This window comes from Dermacentor silvarum, chromosome 2 (genome assembly GCF_013339745.2).
Source record: "Dermacentor silvarum isolate Dsil-2018 chromosome 2, BIME_Dsil_1.4, whole genome shotgun sequence".
In the NCBI taxonomy this organism is placed as follows: domain Eukaryota; kingdom Metazoa; phylum Arthropoda; class Arachnida; order Ixodida; family Ixodidae; genus Dermacentor; species Dermacentor silvarum.
The window spans coordinates 135,305,213-135,318,099 of NC_051155.1; the positions used below are offsets into that span (position 1 = coordinate 135,305,213).

The following is a 12,887-nucleotide window of genomic DNA, read 5'->3' on the forward strand; positions in this document are numbered from 1 at the left end:
ACATAACCAGCTTGAACAAGAACTAAGAGAAATCAATTGAGGTGGTTATAAATATTAGATGCAATAGTATGTTCGAGTGCAAATAATATTGTGTGCAATAATATGCGAACTCAAAATAACTTGTTCCACAGAACAACAAGCAGCAGCAACAACAAGAACATTCCCTAAGAACATTCGGCGACATCTAGCGCAGCCCCCGCGAAGCCTGCGCATGGCCTCCGAAATGCATGGCGCGCCGGTGCGTGTGAACGCTGTGAAACGCGTCATGCGGCAACTGGGCTTCTCTCGCGCGCTTCTTCTTGGACACGCTGCGCCATCTAATGGCGCTGTCGAGAAGTCCGCGCGCGACCTCCGAGACGAGGAGCGTGGCGCGTCGGTGCCTGCAGCACATTGAGTGGCACATATTCAGAGACCCAGGTTGGCGAGAGGTTCATTGAAGCGCGGCACATGCCCATGGCGCAATCAGGGCGCAGCTCGCTAAAGCGTTAGCGTGAAAGGAGTTTGTTGAAAGCAGCGCATACCCAGTGCATTTGTGGCGCAGCCTGCTGATGCGTCGGGTTTCTGTCATTGAGGAGCCCTTGTGACCTGGATTCGATTCCGCTTAGTTTCGAAGACATTTAAGTGGTATTTTTCGTCCTTGTAAAGCGGCACATTCCCAGTGGCACATACCTAGTTACCCAAGCTATCACCAAAGAGGTTAATTGACCGAATGGCACATACCCAGTGCTCCAAATCGGAGTCAAAGAGTGTTGTAGCGATAGCTATACATTACGCCAGGTTTTCGCCTCTTCGCTGTCGCCGCACTTTGAACCGTGGCCGCACTGTGACGACACCACCACGGCCCTCAATTCTCCAGCAACTCGGATCGTCGCGGTTGCCGCGCGGCCACTGCTACTGCCGTTGGGCACTCCCCGCGCCCTCTGTGTGACGTCACACCACGGTCCTCGATTTGGAAGGGGCGAGCTCGCGTCGCCGCAGCCAAAGTTGAGGCCGCAGTATGGATGGTGTCTAACTACAAGCGAAGCCTAAGCGCAGCCGGGGGTCTGTAGCTATCGCTACTCGACTAGGTTTACCCAAAGCTAAACCACAGCCAATTTTTCTTCGAACAGCTACTGTAGAACAATGATGCCAACCAACCGCGCATCTAGAGTGACCTATGTCGGCATGAAAGAGGTTCGTAGGAGAACGGCACTTATGTACGTATTGGCATATACCCAGTGAGCGAAGTCGGTCCGATGATTGGTTTCCAACCCTGTTACCTCGAGCAGCACAGCATGTCCGATGCGCTAACCATTCGAACTCGGAATATACCCAGTGACCCAAGTTGGAGGTGTGAATACGGTTAGATACATTGATACAAACATGCATAGGTAGATAGACCACCCCCGCAAGGCGCGTGAAGTACCTTAGAATGGCAACGCATTAAAACGGGAAACCAACCTCCATCTTGCCCGTTTCCTTTGTTCTTTTTTTTTATTTTTTATTTCCGCCACAACAATAGCTTCATGATGCTTGCGTCGCAAGGAATTTGAGAAGATGTCGGCGTCCACTGTGAAAGCCCGCTGTTGCCACAGTAATGAAGTTCAGTGCTCGAGAAAAATCCGCAATTTCTTCTTTAAGACTTCTTTCACTGGACCGGACATTTCTTTGTGGCGGGAGCGTTGTTCTCACGATTACCCCACTTCAGACGATAGCATGCACGATCTCTTCCTGTCGGTGTTTCACGCAGTTACAGGTGACGCAATCGAAATCAGCCTGCAATGGTGTCATCGAGCAACCCGACAGAAGAGCAAACGGGCAAGAAAGACCTCGAAGAGGTACGTTTCACACGTTTTCATTTGTCTCACAGAACAAAGTTCGAAGGCGGCACAGAGGCACAATCCGCCTAAGAAAGCAGTCGTGCCCTCTGATGTCAACACCATTATGGCCTATTTGTAAGGTAGATTTACCAAGTGCTTGCGAGAACTTATCGCCCAATAGCCTCCGAAATGGTACGATATGCAAGCATACGTTGGAAATATTTCGCTTTGAGCAAGTCCCGTCTGTGACAATATGGTCATGCACGGGATCAAGCAGTTTTCTTTTTTTGCTGGCTGATTTATCTCAATGCTACTGGAGTAAATTCACGAGACCCAACGGGAAGAATGACGAGAGAAGAACCTGAAATTAAAACAGAATTAGGAGGCAATTTGCGCGTGTATATTATTACGAACAAAACGGGCATTAGTCAACAAATATAGTGAGAAGACCTGCAGTTATTCGTATAAACATGCAGAATCCGCGGTAAACTTATATATTTGGTTTGGTTTCCCTCTAGCTTATGAATCTCGGCCAGATGAAAGTTTCATCTCCAAATTATTGAAGGGTATGTCACAGAATCACGCATTCATAGTGTTGTAAAACAGAGGTGGCTATTCCGCACTAAGATAGCAGTTGTCTTGACTGCACTACGTGTAGCTTCAGGAACTTACTGAACCAGTCATGGTAGCGCTACTGATCTGCCACTTCGATATGTGACACATTCGCATTATTCTTGTTCTATTAAAATCATTTCACTGCTACGGGCACGCGAACAGCAGTCGCCGTCAGGGATTTTAATTCTTCGTGATAATTTGCGTCTAGTGATTCTGTAGAGCGATAAGCACTCATTAAATATCTTTTTATGTTATAACTTTTTTTTATTTGCGCAAAACTGCAATATTTCGTGAGGTTTCCGACCGTGGATCCTCCGTGAAGGTATCATATGAGACGGTCGAAACAGAGTTACGTCCGAATAATTGGATGAAGTGCTAAACGTAGTAAGGCTACTACCCTTCTCGGAAATCAAAACAAGATCCTAGTGAAACACATTTAAAAATCAGTTCTTATCGTAAACCAATCTGCTACGATTCTGATAAAGTACCTGTTTGACCATATATTGCATGGGCACATTCGCATCAGGATCTCATGCATATCTGTGAAATAGAGAGTTCATGTCTCCGGTTCGTTCGGATAAAAGCGTCTTTTGTTTTCCGGCAAACAGACATGCATACGGATTTAACATCTAATGGCGGTTCTTCACCTTCCCTTTTCATCCGGGATTGCTGCGTCATCGGGTGGCGTTCAAAATGTGCAACGTATTCATTTTGCGTCGTCGGTTTCAATGCAATAGTACGTCTCACGCAAAATTTTCGATTTTCTCGAAAATGATTGGCAATAAAATTATTACACGTTTGACATATGGTGTCCACTGCATCTATAGCTTAATGTTGCACCAAAGTATTTTAGATTATCATTTTTGGTTTAACGATGAAAGTGATCAAAATTTTTGTCCGCGGGGGTGTGAACAGAACCTCAAGCGGCTATGACTGGTACAAGAGGGTTTTCTGTTTACAATAGAGCGAATACCACGGTTGTGTGGCTGTACACCGCTGACATCACTAATGGCAAGTTTTGTTTTTGTTTTTTAGAGGCGAAGCTCCTTAGGGTGTGGGTCTGTCCCTCCTCTGTAGTAGTAGTAGTCGTCGTCGTAGTAGGTAGCCACGTCTACTTCTATGAGAAAAAAAAAATTCCGAAAGTTGTGTCCCTAGCGCGGAATCGAACCAGGGACCCCTCGCTCCCGAACGCGCGGCGCTAACCACTACGCCACGAAGCGCACATGAACACACGCACCACGATGGCAATAAATACCCAACATTAACAAAAGACTGCGCGTTTCTAACTCGTTTGTGCTAGCGCGTTACGGCCCGTGTAAGAAACTGGTGCAAGACGCAGTGGCCTCTCCGCCTTACCCCCGTATTCATAAACGCTCCTCGACTTGAACTTGACTTGCCACCGCCTTGGGCAGCGCGTTCGAAACGCGTTGAAGGCGGTGGCAAGTCAAGTTCAAGTCGAGTAGTAAGTGGTTCATTGTCGAGGAGCGTTTATGAATACGGGGGTTATACTCTCTCAGCAGTCATGTGATGGCGTCGGCAAACGCGGTGCACGTTCCGGCATGTGTAAACGGCTACGTAAGACGCTGTGGCCTCTCCCCCTTACTAGAGAGTACTGCACGTTTCTAACGCGTTTGTGCTAGCGTCCCCTTAAGCGGGAGATGGTGCAATTACAATGAAGGGCGCTGTTATAAAATAGGAATGACGTCACCTATGGCGCGTGTCATTGGTGGAAGACAATCGTTCGATTTAGTGCGGCGAGACTGGGCGAATTACACGGAAGATTCACGGTTTACCGATGATTCCCTCAGGAGCTTCGCCCACTCATCATCATTCACCCCGTGGATATGCGGTGTTTTTTTTTTTTTTTACACTTTGAGTTTTGTTCTCGCCTTACGCGTATGTCAAGGCAAACCTCGATTATTAGCGCATTTCATGCAATGCTTAATATAATTCTTGCACATGCCTAAAGCTCCCAATACAGTGGAATCTCAATGATACAAATCTGCATAATACGTTTTTTGGATAATACGTTTCTTTTCTTTTCCCGGCCAACGCGTCCCATGGGAGCAATGTATTTTCATATGATTATTGCGGCCGCGTTCTCAACTGAAATTGGATAATGCTACTGCTGATGCGGGCTTTTACTGCTATTTCTAAAACTCGTAGCTTTGTATTCCAGTGTATCAGCTTAAATAACATTCGAAAGACGTACGAAAAACGTGTTGAGCCTCAGCCACACTGGAGGAAAAGTGCAGGGGGCGCGCCGTCGGCGGTAAAACATTGCTGCGGCATTGCGGCCACACCGAGTGTCGGTGCGCCGCGGCTCAGTTGAGTGAGGAAACGGCGGCTTATTTATTCTAGAACTTTTTTTTTACAGATACTAAAAAAAAAGAAAGCTCATCGCAAACTCACTCATTTTTTAACGTTGCTAAATAAAGGCGCGTTGGCTGCGGTTTGTGTGGCTTCGAGTGATATGCTGCTCTGCATAACGTGTTATGCGGAGCAGTATCATTCGACACCACACGGAGCTTTGCTACTGAGTTTGTCACGGAGTACGCCTATTTTCATACTTTTTGGAGCATGGTTCGGATAATACGATTTCTGGATGATACATTTTATTTTCCGGTTCCCGCGAGAATTGTATCAACGAGATTCCGCTGTACCTGTAATCGCATTATCTATGGTACTTTATCACGTTATGCATTTATGTGCTTGCGCTGCAGGCGTCCAAGGTCGGACCTCCGCACAAGAACGCCTACAGACATTTCGAAGGTCTGCATGTCAGCAATCTGTTCACGGATCGAAACATGCGCTCTGCCCTGTCCTACAAACCGCTTGATGGGGATGTCTTTGTCGTGAGCTACCCAAAGTGTGGCACAACATGGATGCAACATATCGTGTACTGCATATTCCACGACGGCGTGCCCCCTGCGAACCTCACGGAATTCATGAACATGACTCCGTTTTTGGAGCTTCTAGGAGCCGAGGGCGCGCAGGCTATGCCACGACCAAATGCCATCAAAACTCACCTACCGTTCACCAAGCAGCCTTATTTTGCAAAGGCCAAGTACGTCTACATCACCCGGAACCCGTACGACTGCTGCGTGTCCTTCTACTACCACACGAAGAACAAGCCGATGTACCAGTTCGAGGACGGCACGTTCGACCAGTTCTTCGACATGTTCGTCGAAGGAAAAGTGGACTTCGGTGACTACTTCGACCACCTCTTGTCTTGGTACGAACATCGCGGGGACAGCAACGTCCTCTTCGTCACTTACGAAGACCTTAAGAAGGACACGCGTGGCTGGGTGCTCAAAGTCGCGGACTTCCTGGGTAAGGAGTACGGAGACAAATTGAGACAGAGCCCGGATATCTTCGAGAAGATTATGACTGCGATTAGCGTCGACTCCATGAAGAAGATTAACGCCGAGATGAACAACTGGGGCAAGGATTTGACCAGTGTTCCCCTGGAGACGCTGCCTGAAGGGATGAAGTCTTTGGTGGAAGCCATGGGGTCTCTGCTAGACAAGCCAATCAAGGGAGACTTCGTGAGGAAAGGCATTGTGGGGGACTGGAAGAACCACTTTTCGCCGGAGCAGGTCGCCAGGATGAAAGAGCGAATAGCACTCAAGACAGCCGGCAGTGATGTCATGGACCTGTGGAAAGACGCGGGCTTGCCCTAAATATGATTTGCAAGCTGGCGATATTGCGGTCTGACTGTCGAAACCTCTGAGGCACGAGGAGACTGGTCATCTATGCGTTCTTTCTTCCATAAGCCCCATCTAGCGAATAAAGAAACGTAAGGTGGGGCCCTCACACGAGATATTTTAATGTAAGCTAAGGTCACTGGCACAACGCGTAGCAGTGGCTTTGTGCCCACATTCCACGTGTTATATCACGATTACCTTTAGGGTCTATGATATAGTAATCTAGAGAGCAAGTTACTTCTGAGGCGACGCGCATGGGGAGTATTTGTGATCACAGTGAAGTACAGTCAGCATGACTGCGGCACCATCAGATTTTGTGACTGACAACTTTGCGGTAACCAAGTTCAGAACACACGGCTAGCTTAAATTTGTTCTGTTAAGTTCGTTTTACAGTGTTTCTGTGTATGCATACGCAAAGTTTATCGCCGCGTGCTAGCATATTCATTTAACGTCCTTGAAGAAATAAAGCTATTCGCTTAACATTCCAAAATTTGTTGTAAAAAAATAAATTCTTGGCAAGTAGCACTACAAGATTTGTCTATCATTATTGTCGCGGGTGTTTCGTTCCGCAAGCTGGCTGACTCGGCCTTCCGCCAACTTGTGTTCTCACCTTTTTACTTTCCTGATTAAAACCCCTGCCTTATCTATTTTATTAATCATTTATTCTTATTTTTATTATTGTCACTCTGCATAGTACAAAGGATGCACAGCTGCCTGAAACGTATGCCGGATCAGCGACACGAACAGGCGCCATTATAGCGCTTGTTGCTGACGCTATTACGCAGACCTGATGTCATGAAAACCTGTGAAAGGGCAGATAACCTCGTTGTTACCCAGAAAAAAAATGTTACTCATACTCTTTATGAGATATTGGACAATAAAAGTAGAGATTACTCCAAATTACAAACGGAAATAAAATTTCATGACTGATATAGAGTAAAATAAGTAAAGATACGAAAATAATTGTTACACTTAGAAGCATAACATTAAGAACCAATAACCATTAACTGAAAAGTGCAAAAGATGAAAAGAGATGCAAATCTATCTGGGCAATCGGCTGCACTCAGTAAAGAATTCCTGTGCAGCTGACCGAACATTCCCGTGGCTGAATTTAAGGATCGAGGCCTCAAAAGAAAGAATAGCATCATTCGTTCAGGTCAGATAAACTATATGAAAAGAAAGTTCCAAGATTTATTCCATCTTTTTTTTTTCTTTTTCAACAGCGAGGCGGCGACAAGATAGCAACGTTTGCTCGTTTCTTCCTCAATACACAAAGAGCACAGAGGTGAGGCCACGATAACAGACCTGTGTACGGTAAAGGTATAAAGGTAACCTTGACGAGACCCCATATCTTATTCCTCACCAATTTGTGATGGTCGTGGGCAACGCACCCGGCATAGGCAATGGTAAGATTTCAGTAGCAGCCAAGTGCCGCTCCCAACAAAATGAAAAACACATTTCGGTTCAGCATTGTGTTCACGTACGAGGTTTATCCTGAACACGCAGCGCAAATGCGGGACAAAGAGGGCAAAGAAATGAAAATAACGAAGCGCCGAAATTCATTGTTTTTCTTTTATTACACTCTTTGCCATGCCTTCATGTTGTCTTCACAATAATCCTTCGGTTCGTTTTTGAAAAAAAAATTAAGCCTGCGAAAAAGCAGCACTCACTGCTTTTCCATCAAGAGCGGTATGATAAAACACTTGTCGCTTTGTGTTCGGCGTTGGTTTATGCGGTGGTGCTGCTCAGTGCTTGCAGAAATAATTCCCTTCAGAATCTCCAAAGAAGAAGGCCTCACGTGATGGTGCAAGGGTCGTGTCACTTTCGAGGTGGCACGTGATCGTTTCTTGAGCAGCAACAGAGCTAGCGAAAGAACCATGTCGCGAGAGAGGGACAGGTAACGGCGCTGATATTTCATCGCCGTTGTCTGTCCCTTTCGTACGTCTTCGCTGTTCTTTCGCGCTATTTCTGCTAAAGCCAAGTACTAATGAGCCCAAATGCGCACGCTTGTTTCATCGCTTGTTGCGTTCCATAGTAAACAAAGGCGGCGAAGCTGCGTGGCAGTTCACTGGTTATAGCGCGACCGGCTCCTAACCGCACAGTGACAGCATAGTTCGACGCCCGTGGTGGGTATAACTTCTCGGGACATATGGTGAGGCATGATGGCATCACGGAAAGGACGAACACACCAAACCCAGTTTCAAGATTTGAACTGCTGTCTCTGTATAAAAACGCTGCAGAAATATGAAGCACACAGGGTGCGTATGGATAGATGCGTGTAGAAAGTTTTCTTTCTTAGTTAAGAGCTTTCACGTCTTGCATTTCATTAGCGGTGGTGATTAAAGCGGTGCTAGGCCGTGCTTAGGGGGTGCCGTTGTTGTAGTCGAGGAAAAATACGAGAGTTCTTGCGCTGCATGCCGCATCGCAGCCTGCTTGACTTCGATTCTCGGTAGATAATGCACTCCACCTTGGAGTCTGTTTTTTTTTTTTTTTATGCGTGTACTCCACTTTATAGATATCTTTATCACGGCCAGCTTTGGGGGCGTGATGTTCACTGGAGCTGCTCTCTGGTCTGTGGCTTCTATATGTACTGACGTGCGGTGCTGCAAGTTGCAAGTGCGGTGCTGCGGCCGACCGAACGCGTTCGTTTCTTGACACAGCAGCGGTTCTCATCTTCGCCTAAGGTTTGTTTTGTCTCATAAATTATCCGCCCTCCTAGTCGACATTGCGACCGCCTTTTAAAGTAAATATTGTCGATTCGTTGACTGTGCAAGGTGCAATTGCTGCCTATATACGCAATCGCTAAACGTGCTTCAGTGCCAAAACTGTGTGTATACAAACCTGTAAACGTGATGTCGCACGCACAATAGAATCCAAATATGTATGCATGAACATGTTCTAGTTTGTTATGAATTTGGGTTTTGCTTTTTTTTTCGCATTTCAATGTACTCTATTCTTTGTCATTGTTTTACTTCAGTCTTTGTGGTCTGTCATTTTGTTCTCAATTTCCTAGCCCTTCTTCCCATCTTCCATGTCTATGTTTCTGTTCCCTTATTCCTGAAGAGTATAGGCAGGAGGTGTGCCCATTCCGGTAGCAGTTGTCAACGTGCTCCTTTCTTTATATTTCTCTCTTTCAGTTGCATATATGTTCTTAAACCAAATCATAATAATAATTTGTGCTGATGTTAAAGGTATTCTGCTCTGTGGTTTCGTTTTTCTTTTTCTTTTGCAGTGCAGTGATAAATCGAGGCGGTAAAAATAGAGACACCAAGAACCTTTAACAAAAAATTTAGATGGCCAAATATCGGTAAGCTTTAAAAAAATGAGAAACAAAAAGTTCACAAATCCGTATCTATTTGCCAAAAACTGATATCGCTGTTCTGTAAAATTCTTCGGTCACAGCATCTCAAACGGACAAATGTGATGTATGAATTTACAGCTTACGTGAGATTGTTACAATGTTTGCGATGTTTTCCGAAAGTCCTATTCACAAATTAATAATAATAATAATAGTTGCGTTATTTACGGCAGCACCAATAACAACCATCACTGATAAACTTCAAGGGGGTCTGCCTCGCATAGAAAAATGTTGCGACACGTGGTTGAAGTTCCTCAACACAAAAAAAAAACTACGCTCATTTCCTTCCACCGTCGGTCCGCGTGTTCCACACCACGTTATACCATTTATGGTTCACAAATGAATATTTTTCATCATCATCATCAGCCTATATTTCATGTCCAATGCAGGACGAAGGCCTCTCCCTGCGATCTCCAATTACCCCTGTCTTGCGCTAGCGTATTCCAACTTGCGCCTGCCAATTTCCTAACTTCATCACTCCACCTAGTTTTCTACCGTCTTCGACTGCGCTTCCCTTCTCTTGGTATCCATTCTGTAACCCTAATGGTCCACCGGTTATCCATCCTACGCATTACATGGTCTGCCCAGCTCCATTTTTTTTCGCTTAATGTCAACTAGAATATCGACTATCTCTGTTTGTTCTCTGATCCACACGGCTCTCTTCCTGTATCTTAACGTTAGGCCTAACATCTTTCGTTCCATCGCTCTTTGTGCAGTCCTTAACTTGTTCTCGAGCTTCTTTGTTAACCTCCAAGTTTCTGCCCCATATGTTAGCACCGGTAGAATGCAATGATTGTACACTTTTCTTCTCAACGACAAGGCAACCAAGGCAACCAGTAGGTAATTAAGCTCTCCTAAGAAACAAAATACCTAATAAAGAAACGACAAAACACGAAAATGTCCAACTCAAGAGATCAGATAGAATTCGCTGAACTGTCAAAACTGATCAACAAGAAGAGAGTAAGGGATATTCGAAATCATAACGTGGGAAAGATTGAGGAAGCCGTAAAATATGGACGCAACATTAAATCAGTAAGAAGAAAGCTTGGCATAGGACAAGGCAAGATGTATGCACTGAAAGATAAGCATGGTAATATCATCAGCAATTTCGATGACATAATAAAAGCAGCGGAAGAATTCTATACTGACCTGTACAGTGCCCAAAACTGCCAAGCTACTTTCATTCGAAATAGTGATGAAATATTTTTACCCTCATATAAATAGCTGGGCGTCTGCCTAACCTCGTGATATAGCCATGATCTTCACACAAAATTAACATTACCAATGATGCTAACTGCATCCTTGCTTATTTACGTCATATATACTTGTGCCGCGTACCGTCCTCTGTAATAATACATGCTTACCAAACGCTCGAAAGACCGCAGCTCGAGTACACCTGAGCCGTGACGTCACCACGCCGTGCGGATTGGTCGCCATAGTTGTGCAGATGCGGAGCTAAGCCGTGACGTCAGTTACCGCGGGGTATATATACATGGCTCCCGCGTCGCCGCCGCGTGAGCATTGCTGTGGAGAGAGTGAGGCGATCGAAGAAGGTCGTCACTCCGAAGAAAGAGGAAGCGCAGCGCGAAAGACGACGCGCCACTACTCGAGAGCGAGTGAGACAACTTCGGGCCGATCCAGCGTATCGCGCCGCCGAAACGGCGACTAAACGGCAGAGAATTGCAGAAGATTCTGAGTTTCGATTTAGGTGAATTGAATCCCGGCTCCTGCCCCGACACTCAAAATACGCTTCCCCCCTGTAATGGATAAATTTCGAGAGAGCTAGGAAAGCGGTTCCCCCATAATGCACGTCCGGTACACCAGAGTCGCGAAAACGCGATCTCGTCGGTGACGCCATATCGTGCCTGTCAAAATGCGTTGCAGGTTGAGTGCACAAAGTTGGCACAAACAGCGGGGTACAGTTTGACAAACTTTTGCCCCGTGAGAGTCAATTGTCATCAGTCGTTCTTGGCAAGTGCGCAACACTTGTCGCTGTGAAAAGATGAACGCGGCAAAGGCTTCTTCGGCTCTCAGTCCTGTCGGGCTGGTCGCCAGCCTCCAGGGCTGAGCTTGCTTTTAGGGGCGAAGCACCTTAGGGCCGAGCCTTGTCCCTCGTAGTTGTCCGTTGTCCGTAGCTCTGGTTTGCATGTATACTGTGTATACCACAGCCTGTACATGTGTAATGCACACATGTACAGTATATATATATATATATATATATATATATATATATAATGTGTGTGTGTGTGTGTGTGTGTGTGTGTGTGTGTGTGTGTGTGTGTGTGTGTGTGTGTGTGTGTGTGTGTGTGTGTGTGTGTGCGCGCGCGCGTGTGCGTGTGCGTGTGCGTGTGCGCGCGCAGTATATGTACGCCAAGCTCCGGTTCCGGCTTCCGGAGAACGCTTCCGGCATTTTGCCCGAATGATCCCCCGGTGCTTCGCCCACTCATCATCATTCACTTCGTGGACATGCGGTGTTCTTTTTAACTATGGAGTACTCCACAGTCCACAGGAGTAGCAGTAGTATTCGAGCTGCAGTCGACACCCTATATTGCCTCACTTCGTGTTTTAAGAGCATGGCGATGTGGGCTAGTTGGTTGGTCTTCATCTTGAAACGAGCGAGATGTATACCACACGCGACGAGGACAAGAAGAGCGGCGTGTGTGTATCCTTCATTTATGTGGCTTCTCGTGTTATATTTACTGGGACTTTACCAAGGGGGGCGGAACAGCAACGAGAACGTCCCCTTTTCGTCCTTAGTAGCTAGTGATCAAGGTGCATCTTACTGCAAGCTTTTTCTTTTGACACACCCGAACGACTGTCCACCACTTCCTAATTATATATAATATAAATCCGCGGAAGTATACAGTGTAACGAATTGCATTTTGGAACAAAGCACTTCTTCATGCGCTGCTGAGGCTCGTGGTCGTGGTTTCGGTCCCACGGCCTTGGCGGCCGCATTTCTCGAGTCAAAATGAGCAACGCTCGTCTACTTTGATTCAGGTGCGCGTTAAGGAACTGCAGGGAGTCAAAGGTAATCTGGAGTCGCCCATTATGGCGGGCCTTATAAACAGATCGTGGCTTTGGCGCCTAAAATCACTCCCAAAATTAAATATTTTTATCTTCTTGACCACAGTCGGCACTTGGGTCCCGTCTGCTTTTTCAGGTCGACCGGTATACGGGCACAGTCATCGCATCGCAGCCACCAGGTGCATAGGCGGCGGAAAACATCGGCCCTTGCCATCACTAAAGCTTGCGTACTGAACATGCACGGTGGTTCCAAACCACTACACAGAATCCCAGTAAAAAACACAGAACGAAATATAATATGACTATATTTCATTTCAGAACTAAACGAGCTTTACGAACCTAGTTTAGGAACCTCCCTGTTGCCATAGGAACAGTGAAAGT

General features: G+C 46.2%; 2 protein-coding genes and 1 long non-coding RNA gene across 3 annotated transcripts in view; 2 read left to right on the forward strand and 1 right to left on the reverse strand.

Annotated features, from left to right (window-relative positions):
• LOC119441798 (sulfotransferase ssu-1) overlaps positions 1–6,225 on the forward strand; it is a 45,421-nt gene extending 39,196 nt beyond the window's left edge. The window contains exon 4 of the transcript XR_007465604.1: positions 6,149–6,225. The gene's annotated coding sequence lies outside the window, so the exon portion shown is untranslated. The remainder of the gene's footprint in view (positions 1–6,148) is intronic.
• LOC125943161 (uncharacterized) overlaps positions 1–12,887 on the reverse strand; it is a 57,439-nt gene that overhangs the window by 28,761 nt on the left and 15,791 nt on the right. The window contains exon 2 of the long non-coding RNA XR_007465605.1: positions 5,558–5,698. This is a non-coding gene — a long non-coding RNA (uncharacterized LOC125943161). The remainder of the gene's footprint in view (positions 1–5,557; positions 5,699–12,887) is intronic.
• LOC119441799 (sulfotransferase ssu-1) lies at positions 827–6,225 on the forward strand. The gene is made up of 2 exons (XM_037706415.2): positions 827–1,817; positions 5,138–6,225. The coding sequence occupies exons 1-2, from the start codon at positions 1,761–1,763 to the stop codon at positions 6,095–6,097; spliced, it is 1,017 nt and encodes a 338-aa protein (XP_037562343.1). The 5' UTR covers positions 827–1,760; the 3' UTR covers positions 6,098–6,225.

Bases quoted from the DNA above. Each gene is read 5' to 3' on its own strand.
- LOC119441799 (XM_037706415.2), top strand. From the start codon at position 1,761: ATGGTGTCATCGAGCAACCCGACAGAAGAGCAAACGGGCAAGAAAGAC. The intron at 1,818-5,137 runs GTACGTTTCACA...CTTGCGCTGCAG, and splicing joins GCAAGAAAGACCTCGAAGAG to GCGTCCAAGGTCGGACCTCC.